Source organism: Pseudomassariella vexata (genome assembly GCF_002105095.1).
Source record: "Pseudomassariella vexata strain CBS 129021 chromosome Unknown BCR38scaffold_8, whole genome shotgun sequence".
Lineage (NCBI taxonomy): Eukaryota > Fungi > Ascomycota > Sordariomycetes > Amphisphaeriales > Pseudomassariaceae > Pseudomassariella > Pseudomassariella vexata.
Genome location: NW_024467963.1, coordinates 347,946 through 374,825, shown reverse-complemented (window position 1 = coordinate 374,825; position 26,880 = coordinate 347,946). Strand labels below are relative to the sequence as shown.

Sequence of the window (26,880 nt, the reverse complement as noted above, 5' to 3'; positions counted from 1 at the left end):
CACAACCAGTTGATCCCGGCGAGCAGTGGCTCTTGATATTAGATGGTCATATCGCTCACGACAACGTCGAGTTTATGTGGTTAGCCTATTGTAACAAGATCTCGTTACTATTTTTGCCAGCACACTGTTCTCACGGGCTCCAACCTCTCGACGTCGCCGTATTTGCTCCATTAAAGCGGTACTATCGCTCGTTAGCGACCTCTCTCTCGATCGAGTACTGTTCTATTCCATTTAAAAAGTCGACGTTCCTCTCGCTATACATCGAGGCATATACGAAGTCGTTCACGATCAGTAATATACAATCAGGCTTCTCTGCAACCGGAATATACCCATTAGATCCATCGCGACCTCAGCCGACGATAGCCCCCCTATCAGAACGACCAACTACACCACCAACAGCTGGTAATTGGCTTGATCCGACAATAATAGCGACGCCAGTGACTAGCTTAGTAGCTAGGGAGAGTCTGGCAGCGATTACGCCATTGCGATCGTCGCAACGGCTATTGTTTCGGAAGCTGACTCGTCGGCTAGATGTACAAAGCGTCTAGGTCGCTACTTTGACCCAACGTGTACACGCATTAGAAGCCGAGATAACTTCGTTACGCCACAAACCACGTAAGAAGGTACTATCAGGGCCTAATGAACGATTTGGTAATATTGTACAGATTAAGGAAGCGATGGATCGAGCCCTTGAAGTAGAACGGCAACGAGACCAGGTACAACGTCGGAATCAGGTAATCCTGGACCCAGCTAAGGCGTCAGAATCTATCAGATCTATACCTCAGGAAGCCCTAGAGCACAGTTTTCTATTAGAGCTGGTTGTACCTGAATATCTATAATAGTACGTTGAATACACTGTTTCGAATACCTTCAATTGGATTGCAATATATGGCCGGAAAGGTGGGGTTGTACGTTAGAACCTCAGGTTGAAATGCAAACCAATTTATCCTATCCTAGGGTTCTTCCTTCCTCACAAGCCGTATCCGGTACAAGAAGGAGGACTCGGAAGAGCGCAATCAAAGCCCAAACAAATCCTAGAGAAGTTTCGTTTATGGGGAAACTGCCCAAAAAAGCATCACCTGAGCATGAATGCAACTAAACAATGAATAACTGCTCAACACCAACAAAACATCACAAAACGAAGCAACTGCATAGCATCATGACACTTGTGCAGAGGGTCATGCTTGAACCCTGCATCGACTGTATGAAGTACTCCGTTCGCCGATTTAAACAAACTAGAATACAAATTACCGCCAACGGCCCTCATTCCTCTTGGCTGTAACAGTGTCACAACGCTGCTAGTTGTCAGCAGCCACAATCATCTGTTTCAAACGGGAAAGGCAACAAGTTGCGGACAGGTTTATGGCCACTTTCGTATGCACGCTCGCGGCTCGTCTCAAGCTTTCTCCATGACTCCTCCCCTCCAACCTCCAATGTCACGGACTACACAACCTTGGGAGACGCAAGTCTTTACCAAGTTAGCCGGGAACCTTCCACTCCTTCACATGTAATCCAGCCAACCTGTGGAGAGGTTTGAATGTATTTGAGGCCTTTAGTATTAGTCACACACCCGACGCCGAGCAGTCACGACCTCGCTGAATCGTACGAAGATTTGCACCCGGTTATCAACAACACTGGAGGCTGTTGTATTTAGATAGATCACGCTGCCGGCCTATGATTGAACTTGAAGTTCTTCTCCAGGCATATATGACAACCTAAGGAGGCGACGGGACAAATGGCGCTTCAAAGTAGAATAATATGGGGATGGCTCGATAGGTATAACTTGATGATCCCACTTGAGTGCGCCGTTAGTTTTGTCGTCTAGTTGAACGATACCATGGCTGTGCTGCACGTAAAGATGGACTCAAAGTCTAAAGTCGCCAACAACTTCGCCGGTTCGGAACATGACGGCAATGGCGGCAATCTATCATGGGCGCTACATGTAGACGCAGTTTACCCTGGACAATATATAGCTAAGTTGCAGGCATTAGAAGACCTAACCTGCCTCTGGGATCTTTTGGAAACATTTTGAATAATTTACAAGCAGCTTTCCAAGAGAGCCACAATTCGGACTACTCCGTACCAGAGGACCTAGTGGATCTCTTGGCATGGGATCTGATGATGCGTACCGTCTGAATGCAGCCCTGCCAATGAGCCCTTCAGGGCTGATCCAGAGCCGGAATACGTTATGTCCAGATTGACAATCCGACAAACTAGGATCGTATTGCTGTACGAGCGCTCGGTGACAATCGTATGTTGTATTGGCCCTGACTCGCACTTGAGTCCTACCCTATCCAAAGCTCTACTGCTTTGACTTCGCACGAGACGGCCCCCTCCATCGACTACAGCCTACAAGGCCTTTAATCTCAAAGCGAAGTCTTGATATTCCTGAAGTCTAGTAGCCTTGAAAGCATAACTTTAGCGTACATTCCCAAATTCAGCGGTCGAATCCGGACATTGTATTTCATCAAGGGTTTATGCGGGTGGTTGATGACTAGAAGAATCTTCAGTTTTCAATGTCAGTTGATGTACCTCCGTACATTACAACCCAGTAAGCGCCGGACGGACTCAAATCAGAAAAGCTTAGAGAAGCCTTGGACGTGATTCCGGATATAGCCCAAATCGGGGTCGTGCTCCACGCTCAGGTGGGCACTGGATCATAGTGGTGCAGTACGAGGGTACTTTATTACCCTGGGCCAAGGCCTGGCAAGACCCAATAACGCCTGTCCACGCCGGCTGGGGCATACTGTGATTGATTGGCCTCTCCTGTCCCCAGTTGCTTCCGAGACGGTAACACATGTGCGGCCTGGTCTCCCTCAGGAAAAGGGCAAAAAAAAAACCCGTCTCGAGCTCCCAAGAGGCCCAATCTAGCCATCGAAAGCAGCCCCTCCCGGCCCGTGTCTGCTGTTCAGAGGTAGTCCACCACTCAAACAACTGAGCCGTACTTGCCACAATCGCCGTTGCCAGCCCACTTCTAATTGTGCAGTTTGCGCGCACTTGCAGCACTTGCAGCACTTACAGGAGAAGCAGCAGCAGGCACGAGCAAGCCCCTTGGACGACCTTGCACGACGACGTAGGTGTGCACTGGGAAAAAGTGGCCTGTGTGACAGAACAGCAAAAAGGAGGACCGAGAACGAGTTGGGGATAGGTTCAACGCCAACACCAACGACGACGTCTCGTCTGGTCGCTTAAACCACCCATCCATACCGCGCAGCTGAACATTTTTGCCTGCCGAAAGGGAAGACGGAAACATACGAAACATTTAGAAAATCCTGTCGACGTTCGACCTTTCGACGAGCGACACAGTGACCGACATCATACTTACAACACCGGACTGTTTTATATATAGGCCTGCTGCATCCAACGCAATTCCGAGCCTATCGTCCGTGGTTGCCGCTGGCTCCGACTCAATGCCTTCAGGTCTTCCCTGAACCTGGAAAGATCGCTCGAACTAGGTATCGAATAACCTCCCGGTTGCTCGCAAAGTCAGTTGCTTGATAATTTGGGTCGAATCCAACGAGAACCCATATTTTTGTTGCGCGCAAACCCCGGTCTTCATCTTGATGCGATTCCGAGCTGCGATACACTTGTATTTTGCCGCGAACCCCACGTAAATCTTCGAACCCTCCGCTTCTACTCGAACTTGGACTTGGGATTTGGACATGAACCATGGCGGCGAGAACAGGAGCAGATTTCCAGCCGCGGCCGGAGGTCGGTGACATGTTGGTTGTGATCCGTAAGTAGAGCCCAACTGTTCCCCCGTGTCTCGGTAGTTGCTTTTGCATGTTTGCACCTTTGGCGGCAATACCTGACGGGACTTCCGGGTTTGGGCACGCTGCACTCAAGGAGGTGTTTTTTGCGGAGGACTTGCGGAGTGAACGGTTGAATTGACATTGTGAATTTGCGCAGATGACTTCATAGCGAGGAGTTCAGATGAGTTGAGTCTCGCAAAAGGCGACCGAGTTGAATTGATTGAGCGGGATGACGAATTCGGCGATGGCTGGTTCTTAGGTCGGCACATGGCAAACGGCAACAGCGGCCTGTTTCCGGAAGGTAAGAGACAACAAATGCACTGTTGCTCCCCAAGGCTCTTGTCCTCGGATGGGAGGGTGACACGGAATTGACGTGATATTTTGAATGTAGTCTATACGCGACCATCTCCGAAAGGTGTTCCTCCGGTGATGACAACAGCGATAGCCCAGAAGCCGCTACCAAGCCTGCAACCACCCAGCACCAATGGAACGACAACTGAAACGAGTAAGGCACCTTCGATAACAGCATCCTCGACCGACGGTCGACCGTCAACCTCGAACACAACGACTTCGTCCAAAACCGAGCCTACGCTAGTCACTCTGCCCTTGAACTCGACCAAGCCAGAAAGCAAACCTAGTACGCCTGCCGACCCTGCGAGTTCGAATCCAAGTCCCGCGCCACTGGCAAGCAAGAACTTCTCAAGTAATCTAGGCTTCGGAGGCGTAGGTCTGGGTCGCGTCAACACGGGAAACCAGGACCACCCAGTATTGCATGAAACACTGACTGTCATCGATGAACACATCACCGACCTGAAGTCTACGCCAAGCAACGGGGCGCTGCACAATGCGACTGACTCGAGCAGTGAATACAGCGCGCAGCTGGGGGACCGCATGTCGTACATCCAAGGGGAGGAAACCGACGAGGAGGAAGAAGCACCGCACACACGAACCGACGTGGGAGGTTGGACCGCCGATGACGTGGCCGAATACCTGTTTACTACAGGAGTCGAGAAGAAGCATTGCGAGGTGTTCCGCGATCAGGAAATATCGGGCGAGGTACTCTTAGGCATGGATCAGTCTTCGCTTTTCCTCAAGGCATTCGACTTAGGCTCCGTCGGTCGCAGGTTGAAGACTTGGCAGAAAATCAAATCTCTACAAGATGAAGTTAATGGCAAGGGGCCGGGACAACTTGGGCGCAAGACAACACAGGCCAGTGACGCGGGAAGCGAGAGCTCGAGGAGGATGCGAAGTCGAAACAATACCTTGACCAACTCGCAGAAAATACTGTCACTCGACGACCGGCCCGGCTCGGTTGCTGCGAGGAGGCTGTCGCAAACACCAAAGTTGGATCCCGTCAGCCCCATGACGCCTGTGTCCTCTCGAGGTTTGATGGACAGCCCAACTCGTCCCTCGCACCAAAAGAGACCATCAGCTGCTTCGGTGCGCGAGCTGCACCATTCACGCCGTCATTCATCCACCGACTTCCGGCTCACCGGCACCACTGTAGTGAACAATACGCCCAAGCTCCAATCAGCATCTTTTTCCCTGGGCGACGGGGCGACCCATAAGAAGCAACCCTCTTTTGACCGCAATTGGACTATGGGCAACGCCTCGGCGACGAATGCTTCTTCATTTTCCCAACGACCCCTCTCTTCTGCTGGATTCGACGATACCCCGAACGACTCACAGGAAAACGTCACGAGTGATTCACCGATGGACGTCGACCGGGGCTACTTCTCTGGAACCGACATTGATGGTCGCAAGCGCAACGTGCTTAAGAAACGCGACACCCTCTCCGCCCATTCGCGAACGTCCAGCTACGCCGACGAGCAGCGCGCTAGGAGCGGCACCGCCATGGCTAGGCATTCGAGATTCGGCAGCATGGACTCGGTTAGAAACAAGATGCCTCCATCTGCCGCCCAGCAGTACTACGGCCTTGATCTCAGCTCCACGTCTGGTAACCCTCATCGCAGGTCGGCTTCGACCATGACCACCGAGTCAATGCGACCAGCGCCACCGTCCAAAGACACTCCGCCACCCATTGTCACCAAATTGGACAATGACAATGATGTGTCGCCTACGTCTACCAATAGACAAGCGATGCACTCCGACTTCCTGGCCAAGCCAGCTAAGATGGGCGGCTTCGGCGGGCTCAGGGCAATCTCGGATGCCGTTACTGGAAACGAACGCGCAAAGCTTTCGACGCCGACGAATTCATCTATCAAAGACATGATAATGGATACGCCTTCCAGGACTGGATCCAGCACTCCGTCAGCAGGACTGAGCTTCGAGCTGGATTCCCCCGACACTGCCAAAAGCCCCCTTTCAACGACCACATCCGGCAGCCAAGCCCGCAGGCCGGCAAAGAACAAGAAAGAGACAAGTGCCTATCAACGCGGCTTGGCCAAGGTTGGACCAAGGGAAGCTATCAAGGATGCCGAGTACAGCGGTTGGATGAAGAAGAAGAGCTCGCATTTGATGACAACGTGGAAACCAAGACTCTTTGTCTTGAAAGGACGACGTCTGGCCTACTACTACTCTGAGGATGACACGGAAGAAAAGGGACTCATCGACATATCCTTCCATCGTGTCCTGCCAGCGGACAACGACCGTCTGACTGGACTTCACGCAACCATTACGGGTGCTAGTAATACCCCGATGATGCCTGCGGACAGCAACCTGCAAACGGGTGCCGATGCATCAGCCGCATCCCTCGAAAAGGGCGACGACGCCATGTTCATTTTCAAGTTGGTGCCGCCCCGGGCTGGCTTGTCTCGTGCTGTCAACTTTACCAAGCCGACCGTGCACTATTTCGCGGTCCCCAATCTTAAGCAGGGCCGTATGTGGATGGCGGCGCTCATGAAGGCGACTATTGATCGTGACGAAACCAAGCCCATGACATCCACATATCAGCAAAAAACCATCTCGCTTACAAAAGCCCGCCAGATGCGTCACCGCCCGCCTGCGCTCATGAACCTAGAAGAGAAGACCGAGGAGAGTGCAGCAAACGACGAAGCTGACGAAGAGAAGAAGAATGGTCTTGGTATCTCATTCGGCGAGGTGGATAGTGCCATCTCAGGCTTGGAGAAACTGGGCCTGCAAAAGGTTGAGAGCTCATCTGCCCGAAACCCGACATTCGTCGACAGCGAGAAGAATGGCGGGTTTGCGTACTTGGGATCTCCGCAGAGCGCCTAGTCAAAGCTCGCGGATAGAAAACCCAGTCGTTGGAGCCTTTTGTGAGCCCCGAATGCCCGCACCAAATTTACCTATTACTACGCGCCACCACACGCAACACGCCTTGAGGCTAACATATCTTCTCACACACATCTGATTTCTTGTGTCATATACCTGGAGGGAAATGGAGCGGGCATTAGTGGCGTCATTCGGCAAAGTATTGACAGTTCGACGTCTACTATAGTAGAACGCAGCGACGCAGCGAATTTCTCGACTGAGGAAGCAGTGGTTCAATCACTGCCGAGTTGCGAGTCTGGGTGGGGCGCGGGGGGCGGTGGTGGTGGTTTAACAAGGCACACCAACTCCGCGACCGCATTAAAACACAAACATTTTTCCTTGGTCTCATGTTTTCCTGGAACTCGACGTCTCATGAAGCTGAATGTCGGCATGGGAAGGGGTTTTATTTACTCCGAGGAGCCGGAGGGGAAGTCCCACATCGGTGGGGGATGCAGACAGTATTTGATTGATCGAGAATGGCTGAGGATGAAGGACGAACGTCAAGGCAAAGATAAATTTGAAAGATGGGAAAGACGGACAGACTATCTCTGGACGCTGCCAACATGGACGCTGCCAACACGGGATGTTGCCGGTGACGAGAGGTTGAGGCAAAGGAGGGCATACGGACGGACGGATAGGAGTGAGTTCCAAGTGAACTACTGAACTATGGAATGAAGGGGTGGATGCCAGACCTGTCAGATGGCTAGGCTAATACAATACGAACGAACGCATAACTACCCAATAGATAAGTCCTAATACATGTACTACTTTACATGTTTACAATGATTGACTGGGCCTGTGCTATGTGGGTTGTTTTGCTATATGTTCAGGCCACGAAAATTTAGTAGGGGATAAGCAATCTAGTTGGACAAGTGCGCACACTGACATGTCGCTATTTATCCGCTGTTCAATTGTAGGTTAGACTTTGTTGGACTGGATGCAGATACAAGCCGCATATGTTTTTGTAGCGATTTTTCTCTATTTATTGGGAGAGGCAAGACGTAAACAAGTTTGCCATATTTATTGGATCCTGCATTTTAATGCCACCATGTACTTAGGTTCTCTTTTCCCACATAGCCTACGAATCACTTTCTGCTTATATGATACGGAATGGGCATGCGAAATATCAATCCCTTGCATAGTAGCACTTGGACTCAAACTTCCAGATAGTAGAAGCCTGTCTTTCTACTCAGGCAGGAATTCCAGCCCAAACGTGTGCTCTTACCTGTATAATCAGCATTAATAAGGGTACGAGAGGAATTTTAGAACTAAACACGGAGAAAATGAAGAGCTGGGAAGGCTCGAGCAAAATACAATCTGGTCAGGTTCATCCATCAGGGGGTAGTTCAGCACGGAGAAACCGGGACGGCTGGTAGAATACAACACAGAGTTTCAGCTCACCTGATGCTCTTTTTGCCTTCCGAGAACGGTGAAAGTACGTTCTACTATCGGGGCTGAGCGGGTGTGAGTAGTTCAAAGTCATCAGACCTTAGCCCTGCTGATAATGGTCATTCATCACGAGGCTTGACTACGAACGAAAATATACCGGGACCGTGGAATAGAGAGGGAAATCCGAAATGATGTGATGAAGAAAAAGGCACCAGGGTATGAGTAGAAATGGAGTGGTAGGAAATATTCAAGCTGATACTTCCCTTGGTGAAATGCATACAGTAGTAACTCTCGATACTGGGGATTGCACAGGGAAAAATTTAGGGCATCTACATACTTAGGCGTCAAATCCTGGAGTCCCTGGTATCCTTCATTCGGTATGTCACTTTGAAGTTACTCATATATGGCCTGTAGACATGAGTGGAGCAAAGTAGCGTATATTTGACCACCCACCAAATCCCAAATTTTCGTAGAGAAGGTGAGACAAGTTGGTGAGTGACTTATCTCCGATGCGCGCCCTGAACGAGGCCACCTAAAGCTTGGTGTAGATATGTTCCGAAAGGTAAAGGACCGGTTTGGGGGATATGCGTGGTGAGTGTACTCAGCGATATCGATACTGAAGTTGCAGAAGATCATCCTACACTTGCTGCGTGAAACACGCCATTACGTTTTATGTAACCTACCAGACGATCAACTGTGACAAATAATAGTCAACAAGTACTGAATCCAAGGCCGAGTATCGGCTTGGAACAAGAGAGGTCGAGTAGATAGATATATCCCTTAGTATTCTTCGTTTTGCCATATTGGCATATCGCTGTGCATGTAGTTGATACTTCAGTATTCTTTTGCATTCGTACTACCCGCGCGGAAACAGCACACAAATTCATCCGAGGGACATTCCACTTAATGATCCCTGTTCTGACATACGAGAATCGCGTTTCGTTGCTGGCCCAAAGCTGTGAATGGAGCTAGATGGAGCAGGACGGTCTGGTCGTGTTAACACGGCCAAAGTTGGTGGGGGGTGGGGGTTGGCATCGAAGGGATGAAGGCTTTTGGATGAGACTATGTGGCCAAGAACCACGAACCTCCCCCTTTGGCAAGGCAATTACTAATGCGTATGATGGTGACTGTCTCGCGTTCGTCTGCGTATGGAAATGCCCAAAAGGAGATACGCGGAAGCCACCTGGGGTACTTAAACGTCGATGGACGGTTTTGGTCCGTACAATTTTGGGAGATGAAGCTTTCGGGATTTGCTTCTAGAAAGACCACCATCAGACGGGATTGGGCAAGCCTGATAGAATGCCGTAGAACCGGAATCCTCAGTCCACAAAAGGTTGGATGTACAGAAAGGACGACGAAAGATGTTTGTTCGATTCGTACGGTCTCTCCACAAGCCGATTCTCTGCTCACTTGGCAACTATATAATTCAATGGCCCTGCTCCAGAAGTCGAGTATATGCCGTCTTGAGGTGCCTATACCGATGGTTGGACCAAGATGCCAGGCGAGCTCATCTTAGCCTTTTTACCACGCACCATGAGTAGTTACGCCGTGTTCATTGTTATCTCAAGTGGAAAGAGTTTGTAGAAGTGATGCACAGAGACCAGGTGGCGGCTGCCCGGATCACCGTCAGCTCTGTCGCAATTGTGACTGGTCGTTTTGGCCGTGTGCCCCAGGCAGAAGTATAAGGTATGAATTACAGAACGCCAAGGGGCGACTAACCTGCAACTTGTCCAATTCGAGACAAATAACACATGTTTCCACTAGCGGAAATAGCATCTTTCTTGGTGGGTATTTCCAACATGGGCGCTTGGCCGTCTTATAAAATTCCTGTTGTTAAGAAGAAGAGCGAGTTACGGGGAGTGAGTTGAAAGTCCCATGATGGTATGTTTGAGTTGAAACGCATTGCAGTATGCGTGTTCTCAGCGGTTTGAGGGGTTGGGGACATCGCCCCGAGAGGGAGCGGCGCCGGGGTTTACTGGAGAGTTTGGTGCGATGGAATGGCGTGCAAATCCATAGTATGCGAAGTAATATATCGTTACAAATTTTCCCAAACCCGCGAGCTTCGGCGCATTTGAGCAAAGTGCTATCACACTTTGCAACTCAATACAGATCAACACAGATAAATAAGGTAATTTTCCATGTCTCTTTTCGGCATGCGGCTTTTCAGATCAGATAGAGGGAAGGCTAGGTGGTGTGTCGTTGTAAGCCCGAATCATCATTCTGCGGACTTGTCCAATCAAGGCACCCGCTTGTCAGCCTGGCTCGGAGTCATCACAGTCGTGCCAACAATCAAGTCATGATGGACACCGTTGCGACCCAGCTTAGAGATGTCCCTTCGAGATGTCCAAACTTGGAGAATGCCCACGGACGCTACTTAGTGATGTTATACCAACTCATCGCAGCATCGAAACTGAAGCATGAGCCGCAAACCATAGTCTCACAGTTGTTAGCTGTTAATTGGCCCTTCTTCTGAATGCCGTCGTGTACAATCCGTAATCTGCCGCAAGTTCCGGAGAAATGGTCGTCCAGTTCCTGGCTTGCATATACATACATACATACAATGCGCCACCGCAGCCAATACTTCGAGGCACAAGGGGTTGTTCCCTGTTGCTGACTGTTCTGGCGTAATTCGCGGCTTTTGTTCGCTGTCGAACGAATCTTGCAGGTTTTGCCACCCATCGCAGGGCTGATGTTGGACATTGCCCTCATCTTGCATCTTGCGAAGACGGAGGCTTTGGAAAGCAATACGAAGGCCAAAGTTTGCCCGTAGGCCTAGACGGGCAGCTTAGAACTATGGTCATATGCCGCCGGTCATATACTTCATAATCCGCGAGGTGCTGCCGCCGAGGTCCATGGTCTAGAACGGTCTATTATGGCTTGGTTACATGGGTCGGCAGCCATGTCATGCAAGCAGCTACAACAAGCGACCACCGTTAGCCCCTGTTTCTGTCGTGATCGGAAAAACCCTCTTGGGCTCTCCTGTGTTCCTTTGGTGGTCTTCAGTGTGAAGAGTTTGTGCAGGGCAAACTTCAGGGTGCCGCATGGGGTCGTCTACCACTGTGGAGCGCCGTGCTAGTAAGATGTAGATCCATGCATATGTCTTCTGACTTATAGACTGGTCGCCCGTTCTTGCATCGGGAATTATGAGTGGTATGATTCTTAGGGGTTGTGCTGCGGTTTCGGGTGGTAATATGCAGACGGAACAGCTAGCTATGCTGGCTGAAGTCTCTGTGGTTGTTGATGATTGACGTCTAAGTGCGCCGCCCAGCACGCACACTCTTCCTACTCCCCAATACTTCCAAATCTCCCGCAACGAAACACGTACAAGGGCAGAAGGTCGCCACATTGATCCCCGAATCAAGCACTAGGTCGGTTCCTCTTCTCGAGCAATCTCACCATCATAGAAAGCTGACTTGAGAACTGCGAGACGATAGGCCGGCTACCAAGCACCTCTGATAGCCTTAAGGGGATTCCGGGCCATTCGCACATGGTTGCTGTGCTTCAGGCATAATATCTTTCCCCGAATCTATGGGTCAGATGGCTACCAGATCCGCGTCGAGAGGAAGTTCGGGGATCGCAGGCGTCAGCCAAGAAAACCAACAGCATGTCAATGCAGACGGCGATGCTTCCCAGTCCGGAGAAGAGCACCACACGCAGGATCTGCACATCTTAATCTTTAAAGGACAGCCGCGAGACATCCAGAGCACAAGAGTCACCAACCTGCAGATCAAGGCAAACGATGCAAACCAAACGAGGATGACTTTCCAGTTGGATGGCTCACCAGGCAACTATTGGGTCGACGAACAACGGGACCAGCCGTCTGCCATGTCAAGACCCAATTTGGTTCGGAAGCTACACATCGCAACAGTGCAGACAACGACCCCCCTCGACATGAATATACGAGATGTCATCATGAGTGTGCCGATGAGGAACGATGAGCCGGATTGGAACTGTCAGAACTGGGTGGGCGATGTCATCGACGGACTTCGAGACGCCGGCCTGATAACCAGTGATGAAGCGCATGCGAGCGTCGATGCCATGGTTAATATTATCTTTCGAGCCCCTCCCCCCCCGGCATTGACGAGTTGATACGAAGTAATGTTTAATGGGCGGTCCGCTGCTTTTCGCTGCATTGAGTTCGGGGTTTGACTGAGTACTCGAATGGCGTCTTGAATGGAAATCGGGTAGTTAGGGTAGCCAAGATGTCGGTCAAGCCTCTGTTCGTCTGCCTCTCCAGTTTGCTAATGGCGTACCTGAACTGGAATGTTGCGTTGGAGGCTAGGTTAGAAGTTACCATTAGCATACAGTTTAGATGCTCATTCACATGAACTTTTGCCATCACTTCTTGAGCAGCTTGTTGATTGACTACTCCGCATAGTAAGACTTGTTAGAAACTATGGAACGCTAGTTACGCCGTCAAGCTGTGAGCTCCGAATGTCAAGGCTCGAGGATTGATCAGTTCAGCGCTATAATCGGACTGCCCATGGGCCACCACAGCACCACAACATACCCCCAAACGATCGCAAGGTCCGTCTCACGTGTCGTAGCATCCAATTGCAGTCCTGTTGACGGTCAAAGGCGTGTGGCCACTTGATCAGAGATAACCTGGATACATCAATAAGTTGGATCTAGTACTAGGATCCCCGTCTCCGCGATGACTTTCGGGGAACGTGCAAAGCCGTCGGACGCCAGAGCCAGACAACAAGCCGTCAAATTGCGGTTGCGTCGTCGATAAGCTCAAACCAGCCACCACTGCTGGGACAATTCGGACCTCGGACGGTAGCGTCCGTTTTGGGACCCGAGCATAGCCATGCTATTTTTCTAAAGAACAATAACATGGGTCCATCGCGATTGATTCATCATGGCTCTGATCGAGACCCAACTTGAGTCCACTACGTTCCAGTTGTCGTGAAATGTACGATCCAAGAATGGCGTTATCGTGACGAACGCAATAAGGTGTTTGTCGAGACGCGAACGAACGGTTTTCGCTTTTTCAAGAAAAACCTGGTAGCGGGGACCGTCAGGCTGCTATGCTCCTATATCATCATTTTCGCCTTCCTTGGTAGCGATCCTTCCCTATTCCTTCCTCTCTTCTTGCTGGAACGCGTAATACTACCCATCCTTACGGTGGGTCCTTGTCCGAGTTTATTTCGTCTGTTCATTCGAAACAGTAACAACTGAGATCTAGAAACACCATGAGAAGCTTGAAACCCTAGTGCTGCCGACTTGCAAAACTCCACAAGCACGCGACCTACGATGAGAAGCAAACTAGGACTGTAATTACAGAGCAACTAGACCTAGACTGATATACAGGCAAGCCGCAATCTGCATGTGCCACACCGTGTATCGTGTTGCGGGCCCTGACATTTGTTGGATCTGGCAATAACGGCCAAAGTTGAGCGACGAGCGACAGTACTTGCGTTTGTCGCCTGACAAGTAGATGCCAAGCTGGTCCGATCTACAATTCCGTCAGGCAGTCTATTCGCATTCAAGTGCATCATCCTCGTCCTCATACTAAGTACATTCAACTATGGTTCTCTATGAAGCTAGGCCCGTTACCAGACGAAAGGTGCGTAATCCTAGCACAGGCCCACAGGTCCCGATTTAGCGACCAACCAGAGCCGCTGTCGGTCTGTGAGTCTCACTACCGAGAGGCCACTTCGCCCTCTAGGGGCCATCTTCCTTGACTCCAACTTAGAATGTCCGCGACGCTTGTTTCTACACCTAGATTCTACATTCCTCCTTTACACGAGGACTCCAACCCGTCCCCCTAAGACACCCACCCATTTGACCGACGCAAGTGCACAAGTGCGCAACGTCGTCTTCTTTACTTCGCGCATTCGAGTTCCCAGCTCGGATTGACCTGGGCGTCGCAACCGTCTCGCCATGGCTCCTCCGTGGAGCCCGGGGCGCCTCGCCGCCAGCGGGTTGCTGATGCTCACGCCGTGGATGTCTACAGTTACTGCTGAGCCGACAGCGGCGGATTATTTTGTCCATTCACTACCGGGAGCGCCGGAGCCGCTGGTCAAGATGCATGCTGGGTTCGTCTCTTTGCTTACACCGTTTCAGACGTCGATGGAGGCTGACACGCAGCGACTTCTATCAGACACGTCGAAATCACCCCGGAACACAACGGAAACCTCTTCTTCTGGCACTTCGAAAACCAGCACATTGCCAACAAGCAACGGACTGTCATTTGGCTCAATGGCGGCCCTGGATGTAGCTCCGAGGACGGTGTCATGATGGAGATTGGCCCCTACCGAATGAAGGACGCCGACACGCTCCAGTACAACAATGGGTCTTGGAACGAATATGCCAACCTACTTTTCGTTGACAATCCGGTCGGAACTGGGTACAGTTACGTCGATACGAATAGCTACATCCACGAGCTTGATGAGATGGCCGACCAGTTCGTTCTTTTCCTGGAGAAGTGGTACACGCTTTTCCCTCAGTACGAGAACGATGACGTGGGTACCCACGTCCCTGCGGTGGTGAATTCCCATGCTAATATCGTCTAGATTTACATTGCTGGCGAGTCGTATGCCGGACAGCACATTCCCTACATTGCCAAGGCCATGCTCGCCCGCAACAAGAAACCTGGCACCAAGCACGTTTGGAACCTGAAGGGCGTCTTGATTGGGAACGGATGGATCTCTCCAGTTGAACAATACGATTCCTACTTGGCTTTTGGTTACGAAAAAGGCATCATCAAAAAGGGGTCCGATGTTTCCAAGCAGCTTGAATCGCAGTACCGTACGTGCCAGAAGGAGATGGCATCGTTCGGGTCCAAAGAGGTCGACAACGCTGCATGCGAATCCGTGCTTCAGGAGATGCTCCGGTTAACCCAAACCATGGGTCCGGACGGAAAAAAACAGTGTATCAACATGTACGATGTCCGGCTCACGGATGAATACCCGAGCTGTGGAATGAATTGGCCGCCAGATTTGAAATACGTCACGCCTTATTTGCGGAAAGCCGAGGTGACCGAGGCCTTGCACATCAGCTCCAACAAGAACACCGGCTGGACTGAATGTAATGGCGCAGTTGGTGCAGCATTCCGAGCCTCGAACTCGGCCCCTTCCATCGACTTTCTACCCGATCTGCTGAGCGAGATTGACGTTCTTCTCTTCTCTGGAGCCGAAGACCTCATCTGTAACCATCTCGGCACAGAAGCGCTCATCAGCAACATGAACTGGAATGGCGGCAAGGGGTTTGAGGTTTCCCCTGGCAACTGGGCGCCTCGTCGCGACTGGACTTTCGAGGGAGAGGCAGCCGGTTTCTGGCAGGAGGCTCGCAACTTGACTTACGTCTTGTTCTACAATTCGTCTCACATGGTTCCTTTCGACTATGCCCGCCGAACACGTGATATGCTGGACCGGTTCGTAAAGGTTGATATTAGTAGCATCGGGGGTGTTGCCTCGGAGAGTATGTTGGATGGCGAGAAACTGCCAGATACCACTGTCAGCGGGGCCACCAATAACACTGCAACGGACCAGGCAGTCAAGGACAAGGAGCTCGAGGAAGCAAAGTGGTTTGCTTATCGGAAATCTGGTGAAATGGTTCTGGCCATTGTGATTATTGCGGCGGCCGTCTGGGGCTTCTTCGTCTGGAGAGGTCGCAGGCGCGTACAGGGATACGAGGGCCTCGCCACTCTCGCCGAAAGGGCCCCTGGGCCGCAAGTGCGAATGGGAAGGTTCCGCAACACGAGGTCCAACCGTGATGTTGAGGCGGGCGATTTCGATGAAAGCGAGCGGGAGGAACTACACGTGACAACACCGACTGTGGACAACGAGAGATACAGCGTTGGCGGTGACAGCGACGATGAAGTCGTCACCGAGAAACCAAAAGCCGGACAGTCAAGCAGTAGTTAGACGGATCGGGTCATCGGAGGGACGGGTATTTGCATAGAGGAGCATGGCGTGGCGGGTACGGCACTCGGCTCTGTACCATACGCAACGTCTCTGTATGGAGTTTTTGAATAATCGCATCAACCACTGTCTTCGCCCTCAAGGTAAAGGACAAGTTACCGTGGATTTATCAATTAGCCATCAGCCATGCTATCACAGACCACGTCACACGAACAAACCTTAACACATTCCCCGCGAAACATAATCTGCATCATATATTGTTTGGGAAACGACAACACTTTGTCGCCCACATAGTACGGTGCTCGTCGGTTCCTGCCCTTATTCTCTGGATTCATTGGACAATAGGAAATGTCATTGGTCATAACCGGTGGTCTGGTCAACTGTTCCAACACGAGAACTGACGGATTAAGTAGTATGGAAGTGGTAACGCGTAGTCCGGGTCAGGGGGAGGCTCCGTAGTAGTATGGACAAATATGCCCCATGTATTCAATCCGAGGGCAGCCTATTCGCCCATCGTATAATCATGCGAGCGGCCCTAGATTTACATGGTCGCTGAACCCAAATAGAAGGTGCCATTTCCCCAACGCCAATCCCCCTGGTTCTACATTAGTGGCCGTGCAAGTCTGACACCCAGGTCTAAGTCTCGAAGTTAAGTCCTAATTAGCGTGCTCTCGTGGCGTCGTATGAGCTCACAACTAACTCATCTTGCCGGCATGAGATCTGTTTCTTGCACCACAACTTTCTCTATCAATCACACCAACCAACCTACCCAAATCAACTCATAATAAAGTGTCCACTCTTATCATAACTCATACCATGCCAGACCGCAAGCTCAAAATCGCCATCGCCGGCGGCGGCATAGCCGGCCTCGCCCTCGCCGCAGGTCTAATTAAGAAACAGCACCTCGAGGTCCGCGTGTACGAGAGTGTCGCGGCATACAAGGATATCGGGGCCGGACTGGCGCTGCACATGAACGCTATCAAGGCGATGATGCTCCTCGGGCCTGAAGTCAGGCAGGCGTATTTGGACAAAGCCCTTACCATGGTCGAGGACGAAGAAAAGGAGATGGTGACGGAGGTGGTTCTGGCGCAGGGCCCGCACAAGGGGCAGTTGGTGGCGGAGCTGGGGAGGGCGAAGGGGCGGAAGACGGTAAGTAGGGCGGATTTGTTAGAGGGGGTCTTGGGGTTGCTTCCTGAGGGGACGGTGGAGTTTGGGAAGAAGGTCAAAGAGATTGAAGAGCGGAGTGATGGTAATGATGATGGGGGCTACGCTGTCCATGTCACCTTTGTAGATTGCACCGAAGTCGAGGCAGACGTCCTCATCGGCGCAGACGGCATACACTCTCCTACAAGATCCTACCTACTCGGCGCCGACCACCCAGCCACAGAACCGAAAAACCACGACGGGTGGCAGATTTATCGGACGATGGTCCCCGTCAAGGAGGCGGTGAAACACATCAACCCCAAATGGACAACGACCGTGCCCATTCTTTTGGGGCCCAGGGGACATGTAAACTGCATCCCGCTCAACAAGAACACCCGTCTCTCAGCCGGCGTCGCCGTGCGCGGGAAGCAGTTCCTCACAGACGGCAAGCTGGACCCAGAGTGGTACAGCGATTACTCCGAGGACGCGCAGCAGATTGTCCGGCTCGTAGCGAAAGATACGAGCGCTTCGTGGAAAGCGGCAGACCACGACCATGCGCCCTTCTACTCTAAAGGCCAAGTTTGCATCATGGGCGACGCGGCGCACGCCAGTCTTCCATTCGCGGGGAATGGGGCGGCGCAGGCGCTTGAGGATGCTGCTGTGCTGGACGCGCTGTTTGCCCATGTCACCAAGCCCGGACAGATCGAGATGGCGCTAAAGGCGTATGATGAGGTGAGAAGACCGAGGTCGCAGATGGTGGTGGAGATTGCGAGACGGTTTGGGAGGGTGTATGCGTATGCTGAGGAGGAGGGCAGGATGCATGAGGATCCTGAGAAGATGAGGAAGTTCTTTGGGGAAATGGGCAAGGTAACAAATGAGTTTGATGTGAAGGGGCAGAATGCCAGGGCGGTGCGGATGTTTGTGGAGTTATCGAGGAAAGGGGAAGGTATTGATGAATAGGCCTTGCATGAAAAGGGGAAGACTGCGATATCAATACGTTGTTTGGACTTTATTTTAGCTAGACGATCTGGGTTCGTCGTTGGAAGTCTTTCTATTCGGATACGGCGTCTTGTTGCGCTTTGTAGGACCACTTGCCAATGAAACTTGTCTAGTATGTGCTCCTTATCACTCTTAGATACGGTCTTGGTCGTCCGAGTTGATTAGATGGTGCTCGTCTTATGACACCGAGGCGAGGATTCATGAAGTTTGGTCATCCACCTCCGGAGTTTTCCAGATTCCCCTTGCTCGTACTTAGTAGTTGGACAGAGTCGAGGCGTTCGAAGCGACTCTGTTGATTTCTATCTATGGGGAATGCAGCTCACTCTACACTGCTGCACGCTGAGTCTGATCTAGGCAGCCAGTTACCCACCGAGTCTCTTGGCAGGATCGTGCCTCGCCGCAGGCTTCACCCCCTTCGTCTTCAAGCTCTTCTTGCGCCATTCATCCACGAAATCTCTGGTTGTCAAGACAAAGATGTCAATCTTGGCCAGATCAAGCGCATCCCCATACAACTTTTGAATAGCAGGCAACACTGGCCTATCACACCCGTGACAGTTTCCGCCGCGCATCACCTCCGCAAAGTGGTCCCTTGTTTGCAGGCAGCTCTGTTCAAACCATTCGTCCACATCGCCGCATAGGGTACCGCCGAATGCTAGCACGTGCAGTAATTGCCGCCACAATCTCATGATATAGACCGCGCCGAGCTCAAACGGTCTTTCCGCGATGTCTTGTATCACATCCTTCACCACGATCTTGGAATGGGGGGCACCCGGGTCATCGGGAGACTTATCGACAAGGCTTTCGCATACCGTTCCCAGAATGATCTTCGAGCCAAATATCCATTCCTCCAGGTCCGAAAGTCGGACGGCGACGTATCTCCGATGTTTGCAGTATACTGACTTGAAATTAAATCCGGATGGGGACGGAACTAGATACTTGCGGGTCTGGAAGTGCGGATACATGATGCAGTACTTGCCGGTTCGGAGGTCGAAGAAGGGATTCGGCAAGTCGGGCATCTCGTGGTCGTACTGCCAGCAAGCGGGAAATGCGGTCCTGCGGCGTTTGTTGCTCATAGCCCGCAAAGTTTGCTGCAGAGCGTCGAAGGGCACTTGCAACGAGGCGCGAAGCCTGGGCAAACCGTCGTGAACTTTCATGAAGTACGAGGCCAAGTCTAGGTTGACGATGTCGTTTCGTGAGATGAGGCAGCCGGTGAAGTTGCTTTTCCGGCCCCGCGGGAGGTCATGCACCGCGAATGTGTGGTGAAGGGCTACCTGCCTGCTGAGGTGGCAGATGCAGAGAGCGACGGGGTAATCTTCTGGGTCTGATACTTGAGTGATGGCGGGGACTTCTCCGTAGCAATGTCCAGGGTTTGGTGGTTTTGGCATCGTGATAACTGGCCAGAGTGTCGACTTGCCATCGTCGGCAATAGTTCGAATGATGGAAGTGTCAGGCAGGGTCATCTTCCAGATTTCCATTTGCAGTTCACTGGGGAGCAGGGGGAACACGATAAAGACCCGGTAGTCTCGCTGGACCTCAAACGTAGCATCTTTGGGTTTTTCCATTTCTATCAAGTCGAGGTCGTTGACGTGGTCTCTTGCTGACCGATGGCCAGAACCAGCGGGTGGTTCTCAGGTCATACAAATCACTGCAGCAGGATGGTGTATCCGCGTCAACGAGACATTGAACACAGTAACTTAGCAGAACGAGTCTGTAGGTTTTCAGCATTGAGTTTTTTTTCTTCGCAATTTTCGCAGAACACGCCGTCAATTCTGTGTGCGTGTGTCTCGTTACAGAGCTGCATCGTTGGCGAGGCCAAGTCAATCTGACGCGGGAGGCTTGGACTTTCATGAAGCCTTTTGAACTCAAAGTCCCAAGTCCGGGTCCGCCGCCCCAGCCGAGGTCACGAGCGCACCATCGTCCAGCCAGCCAGTTCAAGTCCAATCCGGATGAATTCGGCTTGTTTCCGACGTTGACATCGCCTTCAAAGGCCTTCCTTTGCGAGCATATCTGCTATGTCAAGGTAGAAGGCGATTGCATTGAAGCTATAGCAAGGACATTAGCAGATTTACTGCAAAGGAAGCCGAAGTAACGTACGTGGGATCTTTACCGACCATTCTTCGGAACGTCCACCTCAAGCGATTTGTCCAATTGATTAGGTCCATGTGACTGACCTGAACCAAAGTTCCTTTGTAATCGCCCCATTTGCTGGATTTCACACTCACGAGCCCGTCGTTCGGCCCCTCTAGGTCATTGAGAACGGTATGGGACAGGCGGAAGGGACTCAGTATTGGAGGGCGACCCATCATCGCGCCGTAAGAGAAGTACCGCACGTCTGGGTCGTTCGGTGTCTTCGGGTTGAAGTCGTTGCTCATGTACTTTTGTGTCAACTGAGAAAAGGCACCTGTTTCCATGCCGAGTCCGTGAACGAACTTGAACAGACTGGGCAGGCGATCAGGGCCAATCTCTTCTATCAGGTAATCCGCAAAAGCGCTACCGTGATGGGGAGAGGCAACAGTGACAAGGGATACCACGTTGACATCCTTCGGTCGAAGATGTGATATCATATGACGGGCATCTAAGCCGCCCATGCTGTGAGCAACGATGTTGACGCTTTTGCCTTGGGCCACTCTGGCAATCTCCTCGCCTAGCTTCTCAGCCCGTTGCTCAATGCTCCCTGAGGGCGGAACAGTGGTCGTGATTACTTCCACTCCATTGGCCGCCAGAGCATCCGAGATACCGCGCCAGTATTGGACAGCGGGAAGCCAACGGCCCGCCACACGGAGTTCTGCGAAGCCGAGAAGCCCATGGGCCAGAACTATGGGGTGTTTGGGGGTCGCTGTGATGCTATAAGACGGAGAACCAACTTGCAGATGGAGCGATAAGACGAACCATAATACTCTCTGATCTGAGCATACTCATCCTGGATCTGCCGGCCCAGGTCTGCCAATCTAGGATCGCTATGATGCTGGTGCTCTGAGTAACATCTCCGTGCCAGCACGGAGCGGGACAAATTGAAGTAAGCGAGACGAGGGGAGTTGTAGCGGTGGGCAAAGGCAGAGGCAAGGCGCGGGCACTGGTAAAACCTCGAGGCAAGGCTCATCGCTGTTGCGCTTATTATGCAGTTGGTTGTCGTCGATCAACTCCTTCCGGCCGACTCATGTGGTCTCGGAAAATTACGCTGGATGTGAGCGCATTTCAACGTGTCGCGACCGACTTCGTTGGCCCATAGCTTGACGTCATTCAGATGATTTGCTGCAAACCAAACGTAAACGCGTTTGGGCAGCTAACTAGGCTAGTAGTGGCGCTCTGCTTCGGCTGCAAGGGGGCTGCGAGGTGGTTCAAGCGACCGTGAACCGAAGGATGGCCCGAGCGTCTTCGGGACCTTGCCGGTTTCCTTCTTGACAAAGAGCACCAGTCTGGCTGGCTCCCTGTCTTGAGCACCACCCAACTCGCATCGTAGCAGCTCGCTTGACCCTTCATCCCTCCAACGGACAGAAGCAATGTACCGTGATTGCATTCCCTCCGCATCAATTTACATCCAACACGCTTGGGACCCAGGTAGTTTTTGATTAGCACATCTCACTTTCTTCCAAGATGAACTCCATCTCACGGAGCCATCATCTACGGTTGAAGCTTGTTTGTGGAGGCCAGGGTCTGCCCCTACTAGGCATACTCTCAAGTTTGTGCCGCACCAATCAACCCTGTTATATTGGTTGGCAGAAATGGCGAGCGAATGGGAGTCGAGAAGCCGAGAAGTTGTTCCTACAACGGCTTGCAAATCAAGTGGAGAGGAGCCATGGGAGCTCCCGTTGTCTCTGCTCGTTCGCTGGCTCATGCTTGTACTCCATCCCCAGCCACCCACTCACAATGCTGGTTGGCAATCCGATGTACTAGCCTGGATTCGTGGAGGGTCGCATTGTGGTCGGCCATTGCTTGTTACTTGCTAGACCCGACCGTCGAATCCTGCGCGATACACTTCTCGCCAACGAGCGCCGCCATTCCGCTTGCGCAAATCCTGCTCAACTAACAGCTCACGTCGCAGTCGCTGCAACGCTTCGCGCCTGCACGCCACCAACGTTAGTCAGACTGTTGCTGGTACCATGCTTTCCGGCCGCCTTCGACTAACAACGCAACTAGGCACCCTCAACTCCCAGCCGGTTGTATTGCTGCTCTAACCCACCTCATCTTACGCGCAGTACTAATGCATAGCTATGCATATTGTGTGAAATGCGGGTCTGTTCGAGCAAACATCGGCACCTTGTGTCGTCCATCAGCCTTGGGAAACAGCTGCCGATCCGCCCCCCAAATGGTACGTTCTCGTCGAGGGCACGAGGGGCTTGTCGGCTTGAGAGGTGCACGCGATCCAACCATGTTGAGGTGCGGGAGGCGTTGATTTCGCTGCTCGTCATCCGCGACACGGCAATACGACGCTGTATTGCGGCGCATTGACTAGTGAGGTATAGAAACGACAGCTTCCCCAATTGGAGCAGGTTCCGGCCCCCATCTGCTCGCTGGCTGGATTGTCAAGGTGAGTCGCGTTTGTACATCGAATAAACAGGGTCACTCAACAACTGACCATTCAGACGAAGCTGCTAGGCGCGTAATTTATCGCTGCCACTCCTATTGGAGGGCTACGGGCCAACCCCACTGCTCAACCCGAGTACTTGGGACAGCTCCGCCCTGGCTCAATGGCATGGCCCTCCATCCGCCCCCAAATCCACCACTAGCAGCCGGCCGCTGTCATATCTGATGGACGATGCATATCCGTCCGTCAAGCCCCTCTGGCTCACCCGAAAAGTGTAAAAAGAGTGCCATTCTTTGTGGGGTCAAGGCAGCCGTGACAGCTTCACAAAGCTCGCTAGCAGCAACCTTTGGCCCTCGAGATGGTGGCGCTAGGTCCGTTGGCCGTGGTTAGTTGTGCACAGGGGAGGCGATCTTTTCTCATACAGGGCAGAGTGTTGAGCAGGCAAACTTCCAACATGGTAACACCGCATATGCATGGTGCAGGATGCCAAAGGGGCACCCACATAGACAGACTGGTCTACTCCGCTCCCTCTCGGTATTGTCTGTCGGGTTCTCCTGGATAAATCCACTCGGTCCGGTAAACACGACGTTTGCCTTCTCCCAAGCGCCCCCGTGTTGCATTTCCATGCTGTCGGGCCTTGACGAACTCGTCGAGAGGCAGGATATAACTGTGTGAGCAAGTCCCGCTCCGCCGCTTGCTTCTTGTCGCTTCCCCTAAGGGTCATGCCCTTGATTTTCCCTACTCTGTGAAATGAGTCAGCGCCATGGCTATCACGGCTGGATGCGCGTCGGGCAACTGCCCAAGGGATATCGTACACTACGTGGCTCAGTCTGACTTTTCTCTGGCGGGCAATGTCGCCTTGCTGGCCCTCTTCGGGGTTCTCATCCCCATTGTCTTCATCCTCGGCATCACCTATCGCAGTTCCGTCTTCGCCACCACAATCATCACCGGCTTGGCTTTGGAGGTGATGGGATACATTGGCCGAGTACTACTAGCACTCAATAACCGGGACAAGAACGACTTCATCTTGTCCTACGTGGGTACTATCATCGGACCTGTCTTCTTTTGTCTCGCCATCTTCCGACTGATGCCGCGAATCGTGGCCGTCTACGGAGATTTATTCGCGGCCTGGAGGCCAGCTTGGCATAACGTCGTCTTTTATGCATTCACCACCGTCTGTCTTGTTCTGCAGGCTGTCGGCGCCATTCTGTCTACTACTCCGCACGACGAGAAGCTGGTGAGTCGCAATGACACTGCTCTAGTGAAGCTTCGGTTGACGATGTATTAGGTCGACATTGGAGTTCGCGTATTGGTCGCTGGGTTAGCAATTCAGGTGTCAAGCCTGCTCATATTTGCTGCTCTTGGCTTCCGTTTCGCCATTGCTGTTCGCAGTCGACATAGGGGTCTCGATTCAAATCCCGCGGCCGCATACAACACCCCACGGTTCAAGGCATTCCTATTGGGTACGTGTTCTGCGTCGGTTACTTTGGCATCTCATACTAACTATGGGGACAGGAATCAGTCTGGCGACCGTATTTCTGACGGTTAGAACACTCTACCGCATCGTCCCCGTCTCTGAGGGCTTCACGAGTCCGGCCGCGGAGAACGAGGTTTTGTTCCTCGTCCTCGACGGCGTCTTCGTGTTCATTGCAGCGGCTCTTCTGCTGGCCTCGTTCCCTGGTCGCATGCTTAGCCAGCCCGAGTGGCCCAAGACCTCGTCGTACTCCAACAGAATCTCTGTGAAACCTGACCGTCCCTACCGGCCGGCGCCGGTCCACTTGACGCCTACATCTGGTAGCTCCAACTGGAACCGCATGAGCACAAAGTCAAATGGGCAACAACCATCGCCTCACAAATACTCTCCCCGGACCCCCAAGCACTCACCCAGGACACCGCCTGTCCCGCCAAGGAATACAAATATGGTGGATAGCGATGCTCTGTGGTGACCTGGCTGTACTCCAAAACGACGGACTCCCGTTCTCACGGGCTCACGACCCGGGCCCACTCGGCCAAATCCTATCGGTTTCTACGCGGCGTTAAGGTTGGGCTTCTTCGATTCACATTGATATATCTTACTTTGGTTCGAGATATACTTTTTCGCATACCCCTTTTAGGCGAGGCGTGGTTATAGGCGTAGTTAGGGGCGCTTCACTCTCATTCATTGGTGGTAGAGTACGCTAGCCAGCGGCAACGAGCTCGGTCAAGAATGATCTACTTGAGATTAGTTTTAACACACTTTATAAAACCTGATGGCAATCACTTGTTCCAATCGGACTTGTCTAGTGCTTTGATTGTAGAAAAGTATGTTTTCGTCGACGTGGTTGAATGAACAAACAATAAAAGCCCAGCGGCTGGTTTCCTCCTCATGTGATATAGTATCTATCCCGAAGTCGACTGACCCCGCAAAATGCACTCTTCTACTCTGTAGGTGACGACATTATGCCACGGGAACCTACCACCATTCCCTCAATGATCCAGTTGCTACATTCCAGTCGCAGTCGACAGGACGACTCAGTAGCGAGTCAACACCTTACCCCTCACAACCTCAACATTTTCCTCACCACAAAAGCCAGGACTCCGAAACAAGACCCCCCAATGTGCGCCGCGTGCCCAACGCGCGAATTCGGATCATCCGCCCGATACCAGTCATACGCGAAATACCCGGGCGTCAGAATCCACAGCGGGATGCCAAAGGGAAAGGGAAGGATCATAAACCGCAAGTTTGGCGCGATGCACGTCACGAAGGCGCCCAACCCTGTGACGATCCCCGAAGCCCCCAAACCGCCCCGATCCTGCTCCTTGCGCCGGTTGTCCGCCAACCCGGTTAGCCCCGCCACGAGCGCGGATCCTAGCATCACGCCGCAGAGCAAGCCCGGGCCTAGCCCGATCATGAAAAAGGATGATGCGAAGGCGTGGAAGGAGACCATGTTGAAGACGAGGTGGGGGAGTTCTTGGTGGCTGATGGAGTGCGTTAGGAGAGTCCACCAGCGGCCCGAGTCGAGGTTGTGCTGGCTGAGGATGAAGTTGGCGTTCATGTCGTGGAAGAGGCTGGCTCCTGTGGGGGTGGCGGTGGTCTGGGTATGAGAGGAGGAGGGGCCGAAGTTCCATTCGTAACAGATGAATGCGTTGAGGCCGATGAAGCCGAAGATGACGCCTTTCTGGACGGGCAGGGAGGTGTGGTGATAGTTGGGGTTGTAGTTGTAGTAGGAGCGGCGTAGGCCCTGGATGAGAGGCAAGGGGAGTCTTGGGGATGGGGAGGGTCTGTGAGAGGGTGTGAAAAAGGACTTGGAGCGTTGGGCGCCATCGGAGAGTGGTGAAGTGGAGGTGGTGGGCTTGCTGGCCCGGAGGGATCGCGTTGCCAGGCGGTGGAGGGCGTTGGTCAACATCTTGAATTGTGAACACTGGGTAGCCGTTGTCAAGATGAGAGACGTGTGGTGAGGTCGAGCTGTGGTCTGATAATGATGACCGTGTTGGCGACGAACAGGGATGCCCAACAGAGGACTAAACCTGGACAGCGAATTGAGGCCTATAAACAGTGACGAGTTTGACCAGCTTAACAAGCTTTCCTGGGAACTCGGCCTGGCTGGTTTAGTCCCAGTGATGCTCTATTCATTGCTCATGGACTTAGAGGTCTTGAGCCTCAGCTTTCAACATGACAGCTTCGGAACCAAATTGGCCCGAACGTCTGCCCGGGGTTGCAGATGGTGCCAACACGTCCAATGTTCTGAACAAGAAAATCATTTGAAAAGTGCATATGCACCAGAGGTCATTTCGAATGCCGTTGTACTGGCGTTTCTAATCGCTTTAGTGGAGAAAAGTTTGCCGCGACGACGGTGGGGTCTGCATTTCTCAATTCTTGAAACCGTTACAGGGTAGCTCCGTCGGTCAACACAAGCCCCTACTACCATACCCATGTACTTTTCGATCCTTGCGATGATCTTCTAACCGTGCTAAACAACGCCCCCGCCGTAGC

At 52.3% G+C, this 26,880-nt stretch overlaps 9 protein-coding genes across 9 annotated transcripts; 6 read left to right on the top strand and 3 right to left on the bottom strand.

Annotated features, from left to right (window-relative positions):
• Positions 1-3,669: 3,669 nt before the first annotated feature.
• BCR38DRAFT_344955 (uncharacterized protein) lies at positions 3,670-6,947 on the top strand (the record flags this gene model as incomplete). The annotated part of the gene is made up of 4 exons (XM_040856145.1): positions 3,670-3,736; positions 3,910-4,053; positions 4,144-4,293; positions 4,348-6,947. 4 exons carry the CDS (start codon positions 3,670-3,672, stop codon positions 6,945-6,947), a joined length of 2,961 nt encoding a protein of 986 aa, XP_040714654.1.
• An 836-nt stretch (positions 6,948-7,783) lies between these two features.
• Positions 7,784-8,268, top strand: BCR38DRAFT_218966 (uncharacterized protein). Its single transcript, XM_040854232.1, has one exon. It carries the CDS (start codon positions 7,921-7,923, stop codon positions 8,224-8,226), a length of 306 nt encoding a protein of 101 aa, XP_040714653.1. The 5' UTR covers positions 7,784-7,920; the 3' UTR covers positions 8,227-8,268.
• A 3,641-nt stretch (positions 8,269-11,909) lies between these two features.
• BCR38DRAFT_485769 (uncharacterized protein) lies at positions 11,910-12,461 on the top strand (the record flags this gene model as incomplete). The annotated part of the gene is made up of 1 exon (XM_040863935.1): positions 11,910-12,461. The coding sequence occupies one exon, from the start codon at positions 11,910-11,912 to the stop codon at positions 12,459-12,461; it is 552 nt and encodes a 183-aa protein (XP_040714652.1).
• Positions 12,462-14,258: 1,797 nt separating this feature from the next.
• BCR38DRAFT_485768 (pheromone-processing carboxypeptidase KEX1) lies at positions 14,259-16,243 on the top strand (the record flags this gene model as incomplete). The annotated part of the gene is made up of 3 exons (XM_040863934.1): positions 14,259-14,413; positions 14,479-14,839; positions 14,891-16,243. The coding sequence occupies 3 exons, from the start codon at positions 14,259-14,261 to the stop codon at positions 16,241-16,243; spliced, it is 1,869 nt and encodes a 622-aa protein (XP_040714651.1).
• Positions 16,244-17,056: 813 nt separating this feature from the next.
• BCR38DRAFT_458248 (uncharacterized protein) lies at positions 17,057-18,343 on the top strand (the record flags this gene model as incomplete). Its single annotated transcript, XM_040862139.1, has 1 exon — positions 17,057-18,343. The coding sequence occupies one exon, from the start codon at positions 17,057-17,059 to the stop codon at positions 18,341-18,343; it is 1,287 nt and encodes a 428-aa protein (XP_040714650.1).
• Positions 18,344-18,543: 200 nt separating this feature from the next.
• On the bottom strand, positions 18,544-20,184 carry BCR38DRAFT_218810 (uncharacterized protein). The gene has a single exon (XM_040854231.1). The coding sequence runs from the start codon at positions 19,942-19,944 to the stop codon at positions 18,745-18,747; it is 1,200 nt and encodes a 399-aa protein (XP_040714649.1). The 5' UTR covers positions 19,945-20,184; the 3' UTR covers positions 18,544-18,744.
• A 179-nt stretch (positions 20,185-20,363) lies between these two features.
• On the bottom strand, positions 20,364-21,482 carry BCR38DRAFT_345548 (Alpha/Beta hydrolase protein; the record flags this gene model as incomplete). The annotated part of the gene is made up of 3 exons (XM_040856189.1): positions 20,364-20,424; positions 20,477-21,218; positions 21,272-21,482. 3 exons carry the CDS (start codon positions 21,480-21,482, stop codon positions 20,364-20,366), a joined length of 1,014 nt encoding a protein of 337 aa, XP_040714648.1.
• A 2,188-nt stretch (positions 21,483-23,670) lies between these two features.
• Positions 23,671-25,181, top strand: BCR38DRAFT_515911 (RTA1 like protein-domain-containing protein; the record flags this gene model as incomplete). The annotated part of the gene is made up of 3 exons (XM_040865087.1): positions 23,671-24,144; positions 24,196-24,370; positions 24,423-25,181. 3 exons carry the CDS (start codon positions 23,671-23,673, stop codon positions 24,851-24,853), a joined length of 1,080 nt encoding a protein of 359 aa, XP_040714647.1. The 3' UTR covers positions 24,854-25,181.
• Positions 25,166-26,725, bottom strand: BCR38DRAFT_435604 (uncharacterized protein). The gene has a single exon (XM_040860390.1). The coding sequence runs from the start codon at positions 26,291-26,293 to the stop codon at positions 25,445-25,447; it is 849 nt and encodes a 282-aa protein (XP_040714646.1). The 5' UTR covers positions 26,294-26,725; the 3' UTR covers positions 25,166-25,444.
• Positions 26,726-26,880: the final 155 nt, after the last annotated feature.